This window comes from Schistocerca gregaria, chromosome 5, assembly GCF_023897955.1.
Source record: "Schistocerca gregaria isolate iqSchGreg1 chromosome 5, iqSchGreg1.2, whole genome shotgun sequence".
Classification (NCBI taxonomy): Eukaryota; Metazoa; Arthropoda; class Insecta; order Orthoptera; family Acrididae; genus Schistocerca; species Schistocerca gregaria.
In genome coordinates, this window is record NC_064924.1 from 129,317,986 (window position 1) to 129,341,941 (window position 23,956).

The 23,956-nt window shown below is 46.0% G+C and overlaps 1 protein-coding gene across 2 annotated transcripts in view; it reads left to right on the forward strand.

Moving 5' to 3' along the window:
- LOC126272555 (juvenile hormone esterase-like) overlaps positions 1-23,956 on the forward strand; it is a 378,748-nt gene that overhangs the window by 266,934 nt on the left and 87,858 nt on the right. For both annotated transcript variants that reach the window (XR_007549239.1, XM_049975474.1), the window contains exons 5-6: positions 3,601-3,800; positions 21,619-21,787. Coding sequence is in view for 1 of the 2 variants with exons in the window: in XM_049975474.1 (XP_049831431.1) it covers positions 3,601-3,800; positions 21,619-21,787 (369 nt within the window). In the remaining variant the exon portion in view is untranslated. The remainder of the gene's footprint in view (positions 1-3,600; positions 3,801-21,618; positions 21,788-23,956) is intronic.

A 23,956-nucleotide genomic window follows, 5' to 3' on the forward strand; every position in this document is an offset into this window, starting at 1 on the left:
TTCGCAGGAAAGCTTCTGTAAAGTTTGGAAGGTAGGAGACGAGATACTGGCAGAAGTAAAGCTGTGAGGACCGGGCGTGTCGTGCTTCGGTAGATCAGCTGGTAGAGCACTTGCCCGCGAAAGACAAAGGTCCCGAGTTCGAGTCTCGGCCCGGCACACAGTTTTAATCTGCCAGGAAGTTTCATATCAGCGCACACTCCGCTGCAGAGTGAAAATCTCATTCAGGACACTTGTCGTCTTATATAGACATTTCCGACCGCAGCGCCGTATTTTGCTTGTTTACATATTTCTGAATTTGAATGAGCAAGCCTATACCAGTTTCTCTAGCGCTTCAGTGTATGAATAACTCTGCACAGTTCTTAGTATAATTTTACAGATATTAAATCATTTGTTGCTAATATGAAGAGCACAAATATGTTTGGAAGGAGTAACAGCATTGGTCGTATTTTTTTGTTTTACTATCCGCAAAATCGATTTTCAGTCACTTAGTGATAATCCTCAGTGCTAGAAGTTAAAAATTTCACTTAACGATCAGAGAGTATAAAACAGAAAATCACAACTACACCTGCGTATGAACATAACAGTTGGTAGGAACATACCTCTAATATGCAATTAAAATTTGTAGGCACTGGTATCAACAACCTTACAGCGATCACAAAAGCTGAGGCCGCTGTTTACATGCACCTGTTCAGCAGACCTCGGTGTGACAGGGCTTGGAACGCCCTCTATGTGAATGTGTCACGTGAAGACTTAATATTACTGGTTTTGCAAGACATTAACACAAAATAACTCTTGTGCATTTGCAAATCATGAAAGTAATTCAAATTTAAAATGTACGTAAAACACATAGCAGACGAAGGGGGAAGGAAACATCTAAAATGCATTGGCGTATTGTTTAAAAAAAACTTACAAAACATAAAACAGACCGATAATAAGTTGTCAGAATGTAGGACAGGTAAAAGAGAAAAATACAATGAAAAAGAATAATATATGAATAACATGAAATGAGGTATAACTCACGTTTTAAAAGATCATAATACCCACCATCTGGCGTGGGAAGTTAGAAGTACAACGTTCGTGCCGGCCTTGGTGGCCGCACGGTTCTAGGCGCTGCAGTCCGGAACCGCGGGACTGCTACGGTCGCAGGTTCGAATTCTGCCTCAGGCATGGATGTTTGTGATGGCCTTAGGTTAGTTAAGTTTAAGCAGTTCTAAGTTCTAGAGGACTGATGACCTAAGATAGTCCCATAGTGCTCAGAGCCATTTTAACAATTTTTTTTGTATAACGTTCGTGATTTACGTAAAATGTTACATTAAGACTAAGGAGTCAAATAAATAAAAAATTGTAATAGATCGAACTTATTGCCGATCTGTTTTATGTTTTGTATGGTTTTTTTAAACAATACGCCAATGTATTTTAGACGTTTGCTTCCCCCTTCGTCTGCTATGTGTTTTACGTACATTTTGAATTTGAATTACTTTCATGATTTGCAAATGCACAAGAGTTATTTTGTGTTAATATCTTGCAAAACCAGTAATATTAAGTCTTCACGTGACACATCTCATATAGAGGGCGTTCCAAGCCCTGTCACACCAAGGTCTGCTGAACAGGTGCATGTAAACAGCGGCCTCAGTTTATGTGATCGCTCTAAGCTTGTTGATACCAGTGCCTACCAATTTTAATTGCTTATTACAGGTATGTCCCTACCAACTGTTATGTTCATACGCAGGTGTAGTTGTGATTTTCTGTTTTATGCTCTCTGATCGTTATGTGAAATTTTTAACTTCTAGCACTGAGGATGGTTGTAAGGTATGTGCTGAGATTCGATCAGGATAGAGCCAGTGACAAATGTCGATAGTTCCCAACTGCAAGGTTGGACGAGTAATACATCTTAGAGTAGTAAGATCTTTGACAGCTAACAGAGCTACGTGCACGCGGTAAAAGTTGGAGTAGTGGCGAGGAGATGCGCAGAGACAGCAGACGTGTTTCGAGTCGGATCTAGATGCCTGCAGGAGGCAGCCGAGTCGTGATAGCATCAAAGTAACAATTGGCGCTACGCACATAATACGCTATATATTGAGCGAAACTCGGCACATACCTGGAAACTAGAAAGAATAATTAATAAAATAGGTTTTCTGTGGTTAAATAATGTTTATAAGCTACATAGAAATCGCATTGTTGATGCAATAAGCGTTTTGTGAAACTTTCTCGTAAATCCATGCTATAGAAGTTTTTTTTGTTTTTTCACATGTGCCTTAAAAGTTTGAACAACAAATATTTTGTAGATAAAATTATAGTTTCATCTCACACTTTATATCGTTCTCCGCTTCCTGTGCTTGCATTGAAGCAAAAGGTACATTAAAGTTCCCATGAGTAAAGCTAATAATTTCATTTATCAGAGTAAAATAATCTATATGCCATTGCACAGTTGCCAAATTATTCAGATCAGGACAGAATTTTTATTAAGTAACAAACAGCTCCAAAATGAGTAAACTTATCTAGAATGACAATTTTATGCCATTGCACTACGGCTGAGTTGAATATATGTTTTATTATCGGCTAAACGGGAAGGAGTGGACGAGGTAAGTCCACAGACACAGTCAGATGCAGGTTGGTGACTTTCATTTATTTTTACCACTAAACTTTCTAGCAGGCAGATGTGTATTTTGAGTATTAATTTTCCAACAATATTTTCATGCAGTCAGATAAAGTTCAGTTCAGTTAAATACGCAGTCAGATGCAATTTTTATGAAAGACTAGTTCTGCAAAGGTTCGCAGGAGAGCTTCTGTAAAGTTTGGAAGGTAGGAGACGAGATACTGGCGGAAGTATAGCTGTGAGGACGGGGCGTGAATCGTGCTTCGGTAGCTCAGATGACAGAGCACTTGCCCGCGAAAGGCAAAGGTTCCGAATTCGAGTCTCGGTCGGGAACACAGTTTTAATCTGCCAGAAAGTTTCATATCAGCGCTCACTGCGCTGCAGAGTGAAAATCTCATTCTGCAAACATCCCCCAGACTGTGGCTGAGCCATGTCTCCGCAGTATTCTTTCTTTCAGGAGTGCTAGTTCTGCAAGGTTCGCAGGAGAGCTTCTGTAAAGTTTGGAAGGTAGAAGACGAGATACTGGCAGAAGTAAAGCTGTGAGGACCGGGCGGGAGTCGTGCTTCGGTGGCTCAGATGGTAGAGCACTTGCCCGCGAAAGGCAAAGGTCCCGAGTTCGAGTCTCGGTCGGGCACACAGCTTTAATCTGCCAGGAAGTTTCATATCAGCGCACACACCGCTGCAGAGTGAAAATCTCATTCTCAAGATTAAAGCAGTCACATGCAGTTCAGTCCAGTCTAAATAGAGAAGTTTTATTAACAACACTTCCATGGTCACTAATCGATTTTCCGGATAATAAAACAAAAAAATACGACCAATGCTGTTTCTCGTTCCAATTATATCCATTATCTGGTCGTGGTGCACAGAACACTGCGTGGAGTCGGCAATCAATAAATATGTTTTATCTTCTTTTAATATTTATTTTTCTGCAACCTTCTTGCTAAAGAGTAGCATCGTTGAAATTTCGCCGATACACTGAGCTGAGATCTGCCGCTGCTGCGCAGGCCTGTTCCACAAGGTGATCTGCCAGAGCGGCGTGACGTTCGCGGCGGCGCTCAACAGTCCTGTGGCCGATCGCTCGTGGCGGCTGGCGCGTCACATGGGCCTGCAGGCGGGGGCGACCTCCCACGAGATGCTGGACTTCCTGCGAGGCCAGCCCGCCAGGGCGCTGGTCGAGAACCAGATGGCCGCGCGCTCCCAGCAGGTGGGCGAGCTGCTGCTGCCGCGCCGCTGCTTGCTTCCCTCGTCCTGCTGTCGATAGGGTACTGCGTAGTGGAGACGAAGTCATCACACCGCTCTCCCTGCGGCCAGGGTCTGAGGTGGCGACTGCGAGCAAAGAGAATGATCAGTAATATGCGAGGTTTGTCCGGAAAATACGTATAAAAGTTGAATAATGTCTTGTAAGTAGGCTGTTTAGGTTCTTATATTGGTAACGCCACCGCCACGTAGCGCTCTGTATGAAAATCACTGGCTGTTAGACTTGGCCACTGTTTCTATACTCCTGGAAATGGAAAAAAGAACACATTGACACCGGTGTGTCAGACCCACCATACTTGCTCCGGACACTGCGAGAGGGCTGTACAAGCAATGATCACACGCACGGCACGGCGGACACACCAGGAACCGCGGTGTTGGCCGTCGAATGGCGCTAGCTGCGCAGCATTTGTGCACCGCCTCCGTCAGTCTCAGCCAGTTTACCGTGGCATACGGAGCTCCATCGCAGTCTTTAACACTGGTAGCATGCCGCGACAGCGTGGACGTGAACCGTATGTGCAGTTGACGGACTTTGAGCGAGGGCGTATAGTGGGCATCCGGGAGGCCGGGTGGACGTACCGCCGAATTGCTCAACACGTGGGGCGTGAGGTCTCCACAGTACATAGATGTTGTCGCCAGTGGTCGGCGGAAGGTGCACGTGCCCGTCGACCTGGGACCGGACCGCAGAGACGCACGGATGCACGCCAAGACCGTAGGATCCTACGCAGTGCCGTAGGGGACCGCACCGCCACTTCCCAGCAAATTAGGGACACTGTTGCTCCTGGGGTATCGGCGAGGACCATTCGCAACCGTCTCCATGAAGCTGGGCTACGGTCCCGCACACCGTTAGGCCGTCTTCCGCTCCCGCCCCAACATCGTGCAGCCCACCTCCAGTGGTGTCGCGACAGGCGTGAATGGAGGGACGAATGGAGACGTGTCGTCTTCAGCGATGAGAGTCGCTTCTGCTTTGGTGCCAATGATGGTCGCATGCGTGTTTGGCGCCGTGCGGGTGAGCGCCACAATCAGGACTGCATACGACCGAGGCACACAGGGCCAACACCCGGCATCATGGTGTGGGGAGCGATCTCCTACACTGGCCGTACACCTCTGGTGATCGTCGAGGGGATACTGAATAGTGCACGGTACATCCAAACCGTCATCGAACCCATCGTTCTACCATTCCTAGACCGGCAAGGGAACTTGCTGTTCCAACAGGACAATGCACGTCCGCATGTATCCCGTGCCACCCAACGTGCTCTAGAAGGTATAAGTCATCTACCCTGGCCAGCAAGATCTCCGGATCTGTCCCCCATTGAGCATGTTTGGGACTAGATGAAGCGTCGTCTCACGCGGTCTGCACGTCCAGCACGAACGCTGGTCCAACTGAGGCGCCAGGTGGAAATGGCATGGCAAACCGTTCCACAGGACTACACCCAGCATCTCTACGATCGTCTCCATGGGAGGATAGCAGCCTGCATTGCTGCGAAAGGTGGATATACACTGTACTAGTACCGATATTGTGCATGCTCTGTTGCCTGTGTCTATGTGCCTGTGGTTCTGTCAGTGTGATCATGTGATGTATCTGACCCCAGGAATGTGTCAATAAAGTTTCCCCTTCCTGGGATAATGAATTCACGGTGTTCTTATTTCAATTTCCAGGAGTGTATTATGACTTTTGAACACTATTAAGGTAAATACATTGTTTGTTCTTTATCAAAATCTTTCATTTTGCTAACTACGCCTATGAGTAGTTAGTGCCTTCAGTAGTTAGAATCTTTTATTTAGCTGGAAGTAGTGGCGCTCGCTGTATTGCACTAGTTCGAGAATCCAAGATTTTTATGAGGTAAGTGATTCATGAAAGGTATAGGTTATTGTTAGACAGGGCCATTCTTTTGTAGGAATTTTTCTGTCAGATTGCGTTGCACTAAAAATATTGTGTGTCAGTTTAATGTTTGTCAGAATAGGTAAAGAGCGAAATGTCTGAGTACGTTCAGTTCTGCTCAGCTGTTTTAAAATCAAATAAGGTAAGGGGTTTATCAGCACAGTAATTCATTAATTTTTCTAAGGGGACATTTCAAGTCTTTATGTTAAAAGTTGCCGTCACCGCCAGGTGGGACTACTGCTGTAATCAATCCCAACAACGCTCAGTTCGGGTCTGAGCACTCTGCGTGAAGGTGGGAGTGTGCAGCAGCTTGTTGACAGTTACCCTTTTTCACCTGCCGTCCACATGGAGCTCTCTCTCTGATCGTGGGACAGCGCGTCAATATCAAGTTTCTTGCAAAGCTAGGCAAGAATGGCCGTGAGATTTTTGAGTGTTTGAAACAGGTTTAGTCCGCGGCTCGTTGTCGTGCGGTAGCGTTCTCGCTTCCCGCGCCCGGGTTCCCGGGTTCGATTACCGGCGGGGTCAGGGATTTTCTCTGCCTCGTGATGACTGGGTGTTGTGTGATGTCCTTAGGTTAGTTAGGTTTAAGTAGTTCTAAGTTCTAGGGGACTGATGACCATAGATGCTAAGTCCCATAGTGCTCAGAGCCATTAGAAACAGGTTTACGGAGACAATTCTCTGAAGGAATCAACCGTGAACAAGTGGTTAAAAAGGTTCCGGAATGGCCGAGAAGAAGTGAACGATTCCCTCGCCCAGGACGCCCGTCGACATCGAGTTCCGATGCAAATGTTGAACGAATTTGGGCTCGTGTTCTTAAAGACCGTAGATTGACAGTCGGAATGATTGCTGACGAGCTGTCAATCCCCAAAACAATCGTTCACTAAATTCTGACACAAAAACTTGAAATGAAGAAATTGTTTGCGAACATCGTACCGAAGCTCTTGAAGCCAGATCAGAAAGTAAAGAGGGTTGACTGCTGTGAGGATTGGTTGCAAGCAGAGGAACGAGTCATCACTGGAGACGAGTCCTGGCTTTACGAATTCGATGTGGAACTCAAAGCAAGGATTGGAAACTAGCAGGAGAACCGAGAACAAAAAAGTCGTGAAAATCATGGTCCAATGTGAAGACAATGTTGATTGTTTTCTTTGATTCTAGGGGCATTGTTCACAAGGAATTTGTCCCTCTTGGCCACAGAGTGAACGGAAATTTTTATGTTGAAGTTCTGACACGTCTCAGAGCTCGTGTGGCCCGAGTTCAACCGGAGTTGGCAAAAGAGGGAAGGTGGATCCTTCATCACGACAATGCGCCCGCTCACACGTCGCTCGTTGTGCGCGAATATTTGGCCCGAAGCTCAGTCACCGTGACAGACCACCCGCCTTATTCACCCGATTTAGCCCCGTGTGACTTCTTCATGTACCCGAAATGCAAAATGGTGCTTCGGGGGCGGCACTTGGGAGATGTGGAAACCATCAAGGCGGAAACGACGTGGCAACTGAACAACATCACAGCTGAAGGCTTTCAGCAATATATACGAAGACAGTAACTTGTTCTCGAAAGAACAGTTACTGTTGATGACCATGCAGCTTTTCCCTGGAATAAATGATGACTAACTGAAAACCTCAGCTGCCGACAGGTGTTGTTGATATACCTCGATGTGGGCAGCTGAAAATGTGTGCCGCGACCGGAACTCGAACCCGGGATTCCTGCTTACATGGCATAGATAGAGCGTCTGCCATGTAAGCAGGAGATCCCGGGTTCGAGTTCCGGTCGGGGCACACATTTTCACCTGTCCACATCGAGGTATATCAACAACACCTGTCGGCAGCTGAGGTTTTCAGTTAGTCATCACTTTCAGCAATGTTATCAACAGTGGAAAAGGCGTTGGCAGAAGTGTACCGCGTCTCAGGGCGAGTACTTTTAGGAGACCATATTGTAATACCTGAATAATTGTAAAATAAAGTTATTATTCAACTTCTATACGTATTTTCCGGACAAACCTCGTATGTGTGTGCAAACTGCGAAGGAGATTCTGCGCGGGTGTGTATCTTATCTGCCAGCCGGTTATTTATGGCCATTAGTGTACAATACTGAATAAGGAAATTGTGCCCAATTGCGATACTTCTTGACAGTTCGAAACGTTATGTTGGCCGGGATCTGAACCGAACTAATTGTCTTTTGTAACGGAATATTGAGTACTTGGAAAGGGAGATCTCTAGACAGAATAAAGATGACGGAGTCAGAGGATGCGTTGCGAAAAATGAAAAAAAGGAAGTAACTAAATAGACGTCGATCTATTCAAGTGTGCATCCCCTCTTATCAGATCTTGGTTCCTTCTCTTCATCAGTAAATTCGGAAGAATAAAAGAAATTGCGACGATCTCGAAATTAGCCACAGTAGCATATTTAAGTGAGGAGACAGACGGCACAGCGTCGTCTCCCGGCACAGGTTGTAATGGTACTTGAATTACGTAACCATTACGGCAGCTCACCTCAGCCTCTCGACACCAGCAAATTTTCTACTGTATTTCTGTAAAGTAGTTAACATTCAGATTTTATTTCATTAATGTAGAGGTACTTTGATACATCGATATGTTTATATTGCAATGATATCATTCTTATGTGAATTCTTTCTTTTGTCACTATGATCTTTGACGTACTTGTAACTCTGATTTTTGGGCGCGTAAGCGGTTATTAAAGAGTCAAGTCCTCGACGTCATGTTGGATTGACGCAAACTGTAGTCAGTTTAAAATATGTGAACTTTAACAGTGAGGAAGATATTTTCAACTATGTTTTATATTGTGAAGTGATGTTTTATGAGTTACGTGATATTGCAATAAAAGTAATAAAAAAGAAGTGTAACTTAAAAATTCGGAGTGCTGATTACTTTTTTACATCACCATTGTGCTAACTTGCAAAAGTTAAATCTTCAAGAATGGTTTATGAAACACATCTATAAAACTTGTAAATATCGCAGAATAACACCTAGGCCTCTTTGCATCCGAGCTTGGAGTCATCACTACCTAGATTTTCGACGATTGAGCCCTGAGCTCACAACGAGACCAGCGTGAGAAACACGAAAAGATGAGTACCTAGTTTATTCATTATTTCATGAAATGACTTTATTAACTGTGCTCTAATGACACCTGCCACATAATATCTTTGTTTTTGCCCGACAATGCAATATTTAGCAGCGGGAGCAACACTACAATCATAATTAATTTTGGCCTTTGTTGTGGTAGGGTTGTTAGAAGGTCCAGGTTTCCAATGTAGTGTTGGTGTGGCCTGCGTGGCCCACCGAGGACGTTAACGACACTGCAAACCTTTATAACAGAGATGAAAGGGGGAAGAATCTCCTTGGCTCCTTAAGGCAGTGTAGGCAGTTAGGCCCAACTGACAAGTTCTTCTCACAAGTGGATTAAGATGGGATATAAGCAGCACTGGTCTCCCTTAAACCTGTTAGTTTGACTGTTAACGTAAAAGAGATCTGGTATGTCAGGCCCTTTACCCTTTCTTCTGTAAAGAGTTTCTTACAAGTTCCTACAGGCTCAGCCAGATGTCTTCTCACAAAGGAACCTCTCCATCGCAACCCCTCAGATTTAGTTATAAGTTGGCACAGTGGATAAGCCTAGAAAAACTGAACACAGATCACTCGAGGAAACAGGAAGAAGTTGTGTGGAACTATGAAAAAAATAAGAAAAATATACAAACTGAGTAGTCCATGTGTAAGATATGCAACATAAAGGAGAATTTAAGCTCAGGAACGCCGTGGTCCCGTGGTTAGCGTGAGCAGCTACGGAATGAGAGGTCATTGGTTCAAGTCTTGCCTCGAATGAAAAGTTTAATTTTTTATTTTCAGACAATTATTTTGCGAAGCTGCACAGGTACACAGAGCAGTATTGTTTACGTGATCGTGTGTCAGTTATCAAAGTTCAGGTACTCACACATAAGTGAGTTAGGTGGGTCGACAACATATTCCTGTCTGGTGACGGTATATATCAGACGTGTTTTCCTGTGGAGGAATCGGTTGACCTATGACCTTGCGATCAAATGTTTTCGGTTGCCATTGGAGAGGCACGTCCTTTCGTCTACTAATCACACGGTTATGCGGTGCGGTCGCAAAACACAGACACTAAACTTATTACAGTGAACAGAGACGTCAATGAACGAACGGACAGATAATAACTTTGCGAAAATAAAGAAAATAAACTTTTCACTCGAGGGAAGACTTGAACCAAGGACCTCTCGTTCTGCAGCTGCTCACGCTAACCACGGGGCCACGGCGCTCCTCAGTTCAGGCTATCCTTGATGTTGCATATCTTGCGCATGGACTACTCAGTTCGTATATTTTGCTTATTTTTTTCATAGTTGCATACAACCTCTTCCTGTTTTCTCGATTGATCTGTGTTCAGTTTTTCAAGGCCTATCCACTGAGCCAACTTATAACTAAATCTGAGGGGGGGGGGGGGGGTGCGATGGCGAGGTTCCCTTGTCAGGGTGATTCTCGTAGTTTATCACTTCCTACAGAGACTATTTGCTACAACTTGTTCTGCTAACTGCTGAGTCACTGGTCCTCGGCCTGACTATTCAATCACAGGCTCCTTGGCGTAATTCGCACTAACTGGGACACAAGTACTGAACAGTGACTTGTTCCTACTGACAAGTGAAACTCTATACGACAACTACAAGATGAAAAGGTAAAGTTGCTAATTATCTAACAGTTGCAATTGCGTCCACCCGAGTACCACCGTCTTCTCGTGGCCGGCGTCTATCGTCCCATCTCTAGCGGCTTCCACCCTGCGAAGCAGCTCGGTGTTGCAGCCACTTGTGCTTTCTTCAACTTCTGTGCCGACTCTGCCTTTCGCTGCTCCTGAAGGCCTGTCCGTCTCGGACACAGTACCTTGCACCCGCTTTCCACTAGCTTCTTTTCCCGTCTTCCAGAACATTCTGTCGCTCTGGGCTTACATCGGTTTCCTCTCTCGTGTAAGGATCCGCGGTGGAATATTCCAACTCGCCCTACGAGGCGTAGGGCTCCACTGCTGGTGTTTACCCGTTCGTGCTCTTTATCGCTGGCTGCACCTTCCCTTGCCGTGCACCCTACATCTACATCTACATCCATGCTCCGCAAGCCACCTGACGGTTTGTGGCGGAGCGTACCTTGAGTACCACTATCGGTTCTTCCTACTGTTCCAGTCTCGTATTGTTCGTGGAAAGAAGGCTTGTCGGTATGCCTCTGTGTGGGCTCTAATCCCTCTGATTTTATCCTCATGGTCTCTCCGCGAGATATACGCAGGAGGGAACGATATACTGCTTGACTCCTCGGTGAAGGTATGTTCTCGAAACTTCAACAAAAGCCAGTACCGAGCTACTGAACGTCTCTCCTACAGAGTCTTCCACTGGAGTTTATCTATCATCTCAGTAACGCTTTCGCGATTACTAAATGATCCTGTAACGAAGCGCGCTGCTCTCCGATGGATCTTCTCTCTCTCTCTTCTATCAACCCTATCTGGTACGGATCTCACACTGCTGATCAGTATTCAAGCAGCGGGCGAACAATCGTACTGTAACCTACTTCCTTTGTTTTCGGATTGCATTTCCATAGGATTCTTCCAATGAATCTCAGTTTGGAATCTACTTTACCGACGATCAACTTTATATGATCATTCCATTTTAAATCACTCCTAATGCGTACTCCCAAATAATTTATGGAATTAACTGCTTCCAGTTGCTGACCTGCTATTTTGTAGCTAAATGATAAGGGATCTTTCTTTCTATGTATTCGCAGCGCATTACACTTGTCTACATTGTGAGTCAATTGCTATTCCCTGCACCTTGCGTCAATTCGCTGCAGATCCTCCTGCATTTCAGTACAATTTTCCATTGTTACAACCTCTCGATATACCACAGCATCATCTGCAAAAAGCCTCAGTGAACTTCCGATGTCATCTTCAAGGTCATTTATGTATATTGTGAATAGCAACGGTCCTACGACACCCTCCTGCGGTACACCTGATATCACTCTTACTTCGGAAGACTTCTCTCCATTGAGAATGACATGCTGCATTCTGTTATCTAGGTACTCTTCAATCCAATCACACAATTGGTCTGATAGTCCATATGCTCTTACTTTGTTCATTAAACGACTGTGGGGAACTGTATCAAACGCCTTGCGGGAGTCAAGAAACACAGCATCTACCTGGGAACCTGTGTCTGTGGCCCTCTGAGTCTCATGGACGAATAGCGCGAGCTAGGTTTCACACGATGGTCTTTTTCGAAACCCATGCTGATTCCTACTGAGTAGATTTCTAGTCTCCAGAAAAGTCATTATACTCTAACATAATACGTGTTCCAAAATTCTACAACTGATCGTCCTTAGAGATATAGGTCGCTCGGCCGTTTGGGTCTGCCTGAGAATTACTGGCTGAAACTATAGAATATGTTTTATTATATCTTTATGATAGTTAAATAGTCTGGGGCCCTGACAGCAGTGAGGATTATACAGGCGTTGAACGGAAATGTGGAAAACCCAAAAACATATTTCCATACCTAATACGCCGTAGGAAACCATCTGGCATTTAAAATAGCTTCCAGTTCTCTCAGAATGGATAAATACAGGTTCCGTAAGGTTTTCAAAGGAATATTATACCATTCATCCTGCTAAACAGTGGCAAGTTCTGGTAACTGTGGTGGAGATGGATACCGATTACACAACCGTCTCTCCAAAGTAGACCACAAAGGATCATTAATATTGAGATCTGGTGACATCTGGTGATGAGGGAAGATACGACAATTCATGTTTATCTACCCCAGACGGACCGAGCTGTTAGAGTTAATGGAACAGCTGTCTCCCCCCTTCCTCATATTCGGGGACTTTAATGCCCATAATCATCTGGGGAGTGGCAACACTGTGTCTCATAGAGTCTGTGTACTACAACGCCTCCTTTCGGAATTGGACATCTGCCTACTCAACAATGGAACTACATTTCAGTGCACCCAGGAACATACTCAACTATTGATCTCACAGTCTGCAGCCTGAGTATCTTACCCCTGATTCAGTGGCACGTCCATGGCAATCTTTGTGACAGCGACCATTTTCCTATCGTTCTCTCCCTCCCCAGTCACAGACAACTGGAATCTGCTCCACGCTGGCAGGTGTTCTCCTTTACAGTCACTTTTGCAGCCCGTCATGCTACAGATATCAACAAAGTGGTACTATTATTCAATACTATTATTCAAGCTGCAGCAGCAACGTTACCCCACTCCTCTGGCTCATCCCGACGACCACCGGTGCCATGGTGGTCTGAAGATGATGCCACAGCTATCAGGGAACACCGCAGAGCGTTTCAGCGTCACAAGTGGCATCCCTCTGTAGATTATTTGATAGCATTCAAGAGATCCGGGCGAAAACGCGAATACAGAAAAGGAGCAGGAGTGTTGGAAGCAATATGCATTATCTATGTGATCCCACACTCCATCGTCCCAAGTGTAGACTAAACTCCACCGTATTTGCAGCCATCCACCATTCACGGCGGTTCCTGGAATCCTTGTCAGTGGTAATCTCTGCACTGATCCCGCTGTTCTTGCCGAATGTTTAGCGGCACTCTTCGCTGAAGTGTCCGCTTGCAGTAATTACCATCCTCATATCCTGACCCGGAAACACCTTACTGAGCGCCTCCCGCTCTCCATCCATGCACATGACTCTCTATCATACAACATTTTGGTGAATGGGAGGTTTGCAGCATTTTTGCAGAGTGTCGAGATATGGCCCCTGGAGCTGACAGAATCCACAACCAACTCCTCAAACATCTTCGTGTGACAGCATGAAACATATCGTCGGGCATTTTAATCGTATTTGGTGGGAAGCAGAATTACCTTCCCAGTGGCGGGAGGGTATTATTATTCAAGTCCTGAAACTGGCAAAGAACCCACATATTTTAACCAACTACTGACAATCTCTCTGACGAATGGGGTGTCTGAGCTATTTGAATGACTGACCAACCGCCATCTTTGTTGGTGCCTTGAAGCTGGAGGGGATACATCGCGATTCCAAAGTAGCTTTTGGACACTCTGGTTCACCACAGATCATCTGTTTCGTCTGCAATCTGCTGTACACAATGCTTTTGCCCGTCCCCAACGTTCGATTGCTGTATTCTTTGACCTACAAAAGGCATGCAATACCACATCCTATCTATATTGCATGAGTGGTGTCTCCAGACTTTCCATCTCTCCAATTTCTGCGGGTCCAGAGATGTTCGACTGTCAGCAAGCAATATGTGCAGCGAACTGGAGTCCCACAGGGATTGTTTCTGAGTGTAACGCTGTTCCCTATCGCCATCAATGGTATCAAAAATGCAGTGGAGCCCACCGTCTCTGTATGTAGATGATCTTTGCCAAGTCTGTGCCTCTGCATCGCTGTTCACCGTTGAGGGCCAACTTCAGGGAGCTGTCTGGGGAGTACATGACTAGGCCCCGAATCGTGGATATCAATTTTCTCCTATAAAATCACGATTTCTGCATTTTTGCCGGCTCTGGACTGTTCACCAGCACCCAGAAATTTATCTAGGGACAAGTTACTTGAAGTTGTTGAAAAATTTCAATTCGCAGGTATTTTATTTGACCAAATGGCAACTTGGCTGCCACATGTCTGCCGGCTCAAGGCAACTTGTATGAAGAAGCTGAATGCTCTCCGTTTTCTTAGTCACTCCTCGTGGGTCGCGGACCACACAATTCTTCTGAGATGTTACAAAGTGCTGATTTTATCCCGTTTGGAGTACGGATGTGATGCCTATGGGTCGACAGCACCGTCTATACTGAGATTTCTGGATCCTGTTCACCACACTGGCATTCACTTGGCAGTGGGGGCCTTTTGTACAAGCCCTGTTGAAAGCCTGCTGGTGGAAGCCAGTGTCCCACCAGTGCATGATAGACGGCAGCAGTTTCTGGCAAATTACACAGTCACAATGTGTCAGATTCCTACTTACCCATGTCACTCAACTCTGTTCCACAACCAGCAGTTCAGGTTGTTTGCACATCGCCCAAAACTGGATAGATGACCAGTGATCCACCTCGGTACTCTGCTGAAGGACCTCCAAAAGTCTCCATTAGTGTTCCTAGAGCTTCTTCTCTACAATCCACCCCCCTTGGTCTGTCCCCTCTCCTGTGATATGGATGGACTTCATTTGTGGTCCCAAGAAGGATACTGATCCTACCCTTCTCCGACACCTGTTTCGCTCAGTCCTCCACAATTATTCTAATTCGGTATGCATCTACACGGGCGGATTGAAAGTCAAGGACAAGGTTGGTTACTCTTTTACACATGCAAAATCCGCTTTTACACATGCAAGGGGACACAAGAAGCACTCTCTGCCTAGTGCCTATAATGTATACGCTGCGGAATTGGTTACCATATCTGAGGCTTTGCTTCACATCAAATCCCTGGCCATGTCGAACTTTCCCTACTGTAGCGACACCATGACTTGTTGAAATGGGATATCTCTATGCTATCCCAAAAATCTTTTGGTCACCCCAACATCCAGAACAAACAGGTTGAACTCTACAGCTATGGAAAGACAGAGACCTCCATCTGGAGACCAAGACTTATAGGCACTCCAGGAAGTAAACTCGCCAACCGTCTAGCTAAAGACGCAATTACAGAAGTTCAGCTTGACGTTGTAATGCGAGGTACCGACTTACGATTATAACTTCGACGCAACATTTTGAGGCTCTGGGAACTGGAATGGAAGGCTACTACGACTCAAAACAGGTGACGTTGTAATGCCAGGTACCGACTTACGATTATAACTTCGACGCAACATTTTGAGGCTCTGGTAACTGGAATGGCAGGCTACTACGACTCAAAACAGGTGACGTTGTAATGCCAGGTACCGACTTAACGATTATAACTTCGACGCAACATTTTGAGGCTCTGGTAACTGGAATGGCAGGCTACTACGACTCAAAACAGGTGACGTTGTAATGCCAGGTACCGACTTAACGATTATAACTTCGACGGAACATTTTGAGACTCTGGGAACTGGAATGGCAGGCTACTACGAGCGGTCGAATGGTCCACTAAGGTGTGGCATATATCTTACCAGGACTCTCGGAATCACGCCATTGTGTTGTGCCGGCTATACTGACCCACGAGTTCCTTCTGCCTTTGGAGGATTCTCCTCACTGCAGCTGCCGTAGGCTACTGACGACAGTGCATATTCATATCGAGTGCGCCCTGCTCGCCAATTCGCTACGTGCTCGGACCACCACCAAAACGTTGCATTTCCTGAGGGAGAGCGGATTTTACACTTAACTAAAATACTCCTCCACTTTCAGTGTTATGGGTGGTTGTACGGAGGGGGGGGGGGGTAACTCCCCCTGCTGCGGGTAGCCCCATGCGACTGCAGGTTACTTTCTTTCCCCCTCTGCCTGTAGACCCTGTCGTGCGAGATGTTGCCTGGATTATCGCTACTTTCTTTTACCTATCTTGTTACAACCTCTGTTACGCGCTTTTTCAAACTTGCTTATATAGCTGAAACAGCTAAGCCCCAACTTTTTTCGCTTTTTACCATTTTACGTGTTTCCCTCGCGAAAGGAGGGACTGCTGACCCATTAGTTTAGTCCCTTTGAACACGTAATCATCATCATCATCCAGTAACAATCAATCGCGCTCGTGTAGAAATGGAGCGCCCTATCACGAGAACTCCTTACCGACCTTACAGCCAGCATGGGAGCTAGTTGCTGAGCATGTACTGCCTAAGTGGTGAACACGGAGTATATGTCCCACCTTTTTTAATGTCCAGGAGACCTTCATAAATTACACTGGCTTCACTGTAATTATTGTCTTTGCACAAATGACTCATTCCAGTTCGTATTTTTACGTACTCCTCTGTGTTATCTTCTGTATTATAATGAAGTAGTTCATTCTATGTACGGTTCAATTTTCATCGAGATGTGTTACTTTGCAGTTGCGTGTCATGCGGAAGTTACTTTTTTCCGTAAGTTTTGCCCACCAGGATGTAGATATACAGCTCATGAATTGTGCTGTAGTTGTACATCGGAGGCTTTGCAGAAACGAAAATCAGGATACGCGCTTAATATTCTCTGCTCCGATTCGAGGATCAACTCTGTCGCTAGCAGTAGTAAGAACTCGAAGAACTGTGCAGATGCTGAGGGAGTTGGAATTGCCTGTCATAGGGGAGAATAAGTGAGTAAGTGAAAGCAAGTATGCCTGGTTACCAAGGATATTTTTATTCAACCGGGGGGGGGGGGGGGACAATTAGTACAACAGTGTCTTACACGATGTCAGTTTGGGAACAGTTAGATTATTCAGGTCCTGTAATAAGGCACCATCTTGCGAATATTCTGTGACTGGCGCCTCTTCTAGTTTCCCGTACTCCACTTCCTCCAATGCTGCCAGTCTCCTTCTTGCAGTCCTCTCGCATACCATTTCAGACGTTTCACTTCTATGAAGTCGATTTTTTATTTCTCGGAATACCACGAAATGTTTTGTGGCACCATGTCCTTTGGCTTCTGAAAATCCTCGAAGACTAAATAGGTCTCTGCCCCTCTGGCACACCGTAAGACGACGGTTCAATCCCGCGTCCGGCCACCCTCATTTAGGTTTTCCGTGATTTCCCTAAATCGCTCCAGACAAATGCCGGGATGGTTCCTTTGAAAGGGCACGGCCGACTTCCTTTCCCATCCTTCGCTAATCCGATGAGACCGGTGACCTCGCTGTTTGGTCTCATCCCCCAAACAACCCAACCCCAACCCCCTCTGACAGATCTCTTTTCTGTTCGATTCCATAATGTTAATATTCTGTCAATACATAAGCGCCCTCATCTAAAACCATTCTGCTCTTCTCATACACTGTCTCATGTTGATGTTTGGCACACAGTCCAGCTTAGAGATATCACAACTTGGACCCCAAAGTCCAACTCTAGCGCAAGTGACTTCCTTCTCTGACACTTGTTTATTACCCGCGTTTTTGCACCGTACATACAGTTGTTATCAACAGCTGAAGAGTATATCAGCTGTTTAGCCCTTTTGTGTTATTTTGTTATTCCAAAGGACCAAATTGTCGTAAGTGCATCTTGCCCTGCTCTATTACTTACGTCATCTTCATTTTCTCCATTTCATGATATCGTAACTCCCAGAAACTTAAATCCACTGGTCTTATTGGCTCCATTTCCCCTAGAACTTCGAACTACTTAAACCTAACTAACCTAAGGACACCACACACATCCATGCCCGAGGCAGGATTCGAACCTGCGACCGTAGCGGCAGCATGGTTCCAGACTGAAGCGCCTAGAACAGCTCGGCCACAACGGCCGGCCGTATGTGCTCGACTGGGGAAAGATATGCTGATGGAGCCGGACGAGTCAGGGCATGTTGGGTGACAACGGCGGTATGTGGGCGAACGTTATCCTGCTGGAAAACAACCCCTGGAATGCTGTTCATGAATGACAGCTCAACAGGTCGAATCACCAGACTGACGTACAAATTTGCAGTCGGGATGCGTGAAGGAACCACGAGAGTGCTTCTGGTGTCATACAAAATCGCACCCCAGACCCTAACTCCAGTTGTAGGTCCAGCGTGTCTAGCATGCAGACAGATTGGTTGCAGGCCGTCATCTGGTACCGAGGCAGAACCAGCTTTCATCAGAAAAAAAACAGACCTCAATTCTGCCGTCCAATGAGCTCTCGCTTGACGCCACTGAAGTTGCACATGGTGATGGTTTGGAGTCTGTGGAATGCACGCTACAGGTCGTCTGGTTCGGAGCTGTCCATGAAGTAACCGATTTGTGTTAATTATTAGCGTCACTGTGGTACAAAGTGTTGCTCAAACTGCCGATGCGCCAGAGGCATACACTGATCATCATTGTCTTCCCTCTTGGTAGTGCCACTTGCCTGGTCTTTTTACGATCGTACATTCTCGTGACCACCGCTGCCAACAGTCATGTACAGTGGTACAACCGCGCCAAGCATTTCTGCAGTATCGCAGAAGAAACATCCAGCTTCTACTAGCCGTGTTGCATGACGTCGTTGGAGCTCTGTGAGGTGCAGATAATGGCGTCCGAGTAGAATTAAATGCGTTCTTGACCAATATCAACTCACCACGTCCAATCTCAAAGCTGACGTCTGTTATGTATTTATAGCAGTCCTGATTTGCATCCTCATATTGGCACTAAATTAAAATACAAGGTGAAAGGATATCAATGATACGATTCGCTGATGACAATGCTATCCTGAGTGAAAGTGAAGAAGAATTAAATGATCTGCTGAACGGAATGAACAGTGTAATGAGTACACAGTATGGTTTGAGAGAAAATCGGAGAAAGACGAAGGTAATGAGAAGTAGTAGAAATGAGAACAGCGAGAAACTTAACATCAGGATTGATGGTCACGAAGTCAATGAAGTTAAGGAATTCTGCTACCTAGGCAGTAAAATAACCAATGACGGACGGAGCAAGGAGGACATCAAAAGCAGACTCGCTATGGCAAAAAAGGCATTTCTGGCCAAGAGAAGTCTACTAATATCAAATACCGGCCTTAATTTGAGGAAGAAATTTCTGAGGATGTACGTCTGGAGTACAGCATTGTATGGTAGTGAAACATGGACTGTGGGAAAACCGGAACAGAAGAGAATCGAAGCATTTGAGATGTGATGCTATAGACGAATGTTGAAAATTAGGTGGACTGATAAGGTAAGGAATGAGGAGGTTCTACGCAGAATCGGAGAGGAAAGGAATATGTGGAAAACACTGATAAGGAGAAGAGACAGGATGATAGGACATCTGCTAAGACATGAGGGAATGACTTCCATGGTACTAGAGGGAGCTGTAGAGGGCAAAAACTATAGAGGAAGACAGAGATTGGAATACGTCAAGCAAATAATTGAGGACGTAGGTTGCAAGTGCTACTCTGAGATGAAGAGGTTAGCACAGGAAAGGAATTCGTGGCGGGCCGCATCAAACCAGTCAGTAGACTGATGACCAAAAATTGGCACTACTAGCGCATCTCTTACGCAACTGGCGCGAAATTTGAATAGACATCGTGTTTCAGATGTAGAAACAGGTCTACAAACTTTCGTTTACGTTGCGCTACTCGTTCTTGGTGCTCTGTTTTTTTCCGTTAGTGTATATCGTCTGCCTCTTTCTGACATGCCTCATTTTTAACTTTAGTAATGCCCCTTTGAGCTTCTTTCGTTTTGGCCCTGTATATTATATGGTCATCATCAAGCCGAGTGCTCAGCCATTTGTTCAGGCCTCGGTTTCCATCTTCACCAATTTCCCTGCTTTCCCATTCCTTTATGGATATCGCCTTTTTTTCCCAATCTTGTGATCTTCGCAAGAGCTTCAGCGACGCATCATGTATCATTTCTTTACCAGGCTTATACATATTTCATACAGTACCATCCACGATATACCCTATTGGACATTAAAATTCTTCTCCAAGAAGAAATGCAGATGATAAACGGGTATTCATTGGACAAATATATTATACTAGAACTGACATGTGATTACATTTTCACGCAATTTGGGTGCATAGATCCTGAGAAATCAGTACCCAGAACAACCACCTCTGGCCGTAATAACGGCCTTGATACGCCAGGGCATTGAGTCAAACAGAGCTTGGATGGCGTGTACAGGTACAGCTGCCCATGCAGCTTCAACACGATACCACAGTCCATCAAGACGTATTGTGACGAGCCAGTTGCTCGGCCACCATTGACGAGACGTTTTTCATTGGCGAGAGATCTGGAAAATGTGCTGGCTAGGGCAGCAGTCGAACATTGTCTGTATACAGAAAGGCCCGTACAGGACCTGCAACATGCGGTCGTGCATTATGCTGCTGAAATGTAAGGATTCGCAGGGATCGAAAGAAGGGTAGAGCCACGGGTAGTAACACATCTGAAACGTAACGTCCACTGTTCAAAGTGCCGTCAATGCGAACAAGAGGTGACCGAAACGTGTAACCAATGCCACGCCATACCATCACGCAGTGTGATGCGCCAATGTGCGTTCACCGCGATGTCGCCAAACACGGATGCGACTATCATCATTCTGTAAACAGAACCTGGATTCATCTGAAAAAATGACGTTTCGCCATTCGTGCACGCAGATTCGTCGTCGAGTACACCATCGCAGGCGCTCCTGTCTGTGATACAGCGTAAAGGATAACCGCAGCCACGGTCTCCGAGCTGATAGTCCATACAGCTGCAAACGTCGCCGAACTGTTCGTGCAGATTGTTGTTGTCTTGCAAACGTCCCCATCTGTTGACTCAGGAATCGAGACGTGGCTGCACGATCCGTTGCAGCCGTGCGGCTAAGATGTCTGTCATCTCGACTTCTAGTGATACGAGGCAGCTGGAATCCAGCACGGCATTCCGTATTACCCTCATGAACCCACCGATTCCATATTCTGCTAAAAGTCCTTGGATTTCGACCAACGCGAGCAGCAATGTCGCGATACGATAAACCGCAATCGCGATAGGCTACAATCCGACCTTTATCAAAGTCGGAAACGTGATGGTACGCATTTCTCCTCCTTACACGAGGCATCACAACAACGTTTCGCCAGGCATCGCCGGTCAACTGCTTCGTGTATGAGTAATCGGTTGGAAACTCTCCTCATGTCAGCACGTTGTAGGTGTCGCCACCGGCGCCAACCTTGTGTGAATGCCCTGAAAAGCTAATCATTTGCATATCACAGCATCTTCCTCCTGTCGGTTAAATTTCGCGTGTGTAGCACGTCATCTTCGTGGTGTAGCAATTTTAATGGCCAGTAGTGTATTATGCCTCGGCTGGCAATCCGAGCCAGTGTTAGCGCGTCACCAGTATTGACTTTGTAGAGAGACGTGGAGGGAGTGTGCCGCAGGGCCCTGTGTGCAGGACGTGGACATGCTGGAGCAGTTCCCGTTCGTGCCGGTGCTGGAGGCGGCTGGCAGCCCGGGGGCGCTCATCACCAGGGAGCCGGCGGACCTGCTGCGCAGCGGCGCCTTCCGCCAGCGGCCGCTCATCATCGGCTTCACCTCCAGGGAGGGCCTGCTCTTCTTCAAGGGTGCGTATTCTCTTTCTGCCGGCCGGCGTTGCCTAACCAGCCATTCTGCAACACGTTATTACTGGTCTCGGTTAATCAACCAACACGGGGAACTCATGTTGTGGTTGAAGTTCACTTTTCTCCGTGCTTGATTTCAAATGCAGGGTCACAATTATTGAACTACAACGGTCGTTCAATAAGTAATGCCCCACATTTTTTTATAAAAAAAAGCCATTAATATACATAGACAAACGCCTTTGCTGGTGCTTCACAGTCGATGTTTGTTCTGTGTGGCGGTGGAGTTTCGAACCGTTCTGGCAGATGGCAGCGTCAAAATGGCGTCTACATACGACTCACGTTGCAGCGTGCTGTTAATGAATTATTGTGTGCAGAAAAATAAAGCGTGGTGAACACTCATAATCGTTTGTAGGAAGTGTATGGTGATGCTGCAGTTGATAGTACAGTTGGGCGATGGGTATAGAAAGTTACAGCCTCAGGAAATGCAGAAACAGAGCTCCCTGATCAGCTACGCTCGGGACACTATCACAGCCACTGCTCCAGACATGCTGAATCGTGCAGATGCCATTACTCGTGCCGACCGCATAAGAACTCGACAGTTGGCTCTACATTGTCGGTCAGCACAGAAAGTGCGTCTGCAGTGATCGAGACTGTCGGATATTCAAAGAGGTGTTCACGATGGGTTCCACGAATGCTCACAGCGGACCACAAGATTCAAAGGAAAACTGTTTCCTCTGAATTTTTGGAGCGTTTTGAGACCGACGGAGAGGCCTTTCCACCACGGATCGTTACGGCGGACGAAAGCTGGCTGCACCACTTTGAGCCAGAAACAAAAATGCAGTCCACGGAGTCGCATCATTCTTATTCACCTCAAAAAAATAATTTCAAGACAACTCCCTCTGCCGGAAAAGTCATTATGACAGTCTACTGATACTGTGATGGCGTCTTTCTCGTGGATGTGATGTCAAGAGGGTCAACCATCAATTCAGAGGCATACGTGAAGACTCGGAATAAACTCAAGAACCGTTTCCGACGTGTTCGATTGGACAACAATCCAGTAGAAATCTTGCTCCTACACGATAATGCACGCGTACATACGTGAGAACCCGGGAACATATCGCCAAATTGGGGTTGGACATCATTGCCTCATCACCCTACAGCCCAGACCCGGTACCCTCGCGCTTCCATATCTTTGGGCCGCTTAAAGATTTTCTACGGGGAACACACTTTCAGGTTGACGGGAGTGTCACTCATCCACTGAAAACATGACTACGCCTACAGGACAAGAGTTTTTAACAGCACAACGCTGGCGTACCGCCATAGAACGTGATGGAGACTACGTGGAAAAATAGGACATGGGCAAGACATGTTGATATATATTGTCACCAAATTATGATTCTTTAACAATAAATATGTTCAGATAAAGTGCGTATCACTTATTGAGAGACTGTCGTATACGAAGGAAAAAAACGTAAATTAGTTACAAACTACGGTGTGCACACAACTCATTCAACATGTAAACGTGTCATGTCCACAGATATTCGGATTTAGGTTATCACATGTCCGGTATGCGTGCCATCATTGGCGATGATGTGACGCAGACGAATAGTGAAATTCTGCATGACCTGCAGAACTGTCGGAACATAGATGCTGTCGATGACCTCCTGAGCCGGCCGGGGTGGCCGAGCGATTCTAGGCGCTACATTCTGGAACCGCTGACCGCTGCGGTCGCAGGTTCGAACCCTGCCTCGGGCATGGATGTTTGTGATGTCCTTAGGTTAGTTAGGTTTAAGTAGTTCTAAGTCTAGGGGACTGATGATCTCAGAAGTTAAGTCCCATAGTGCTCAGAACCATTTGAACTATTTTGACCTCCTGAATGGCTGTTTTCAGCTCAGCAATGGTTTTGGGGTTATTGATGTACATCTTGTCTTTAATATAGCCCCACAATAAGGAGTCGCATGTGTTCAGATACGGAGAATATGGCGGCCAATCAAGGCCCATGCCAGTGACCTCTGGGTACCCCAGAGCCAGAATGCGGTCCCCAAAGTACTCCTTCAGGACATCAAACACTCTCCTGCTTCCATGGGGCCGAACTCCATGAACCACATTTTATCGAAACCTGGGTCACTTTGGATAATGAGGATGAAATCATCTACCAAAACCTTCACGCAC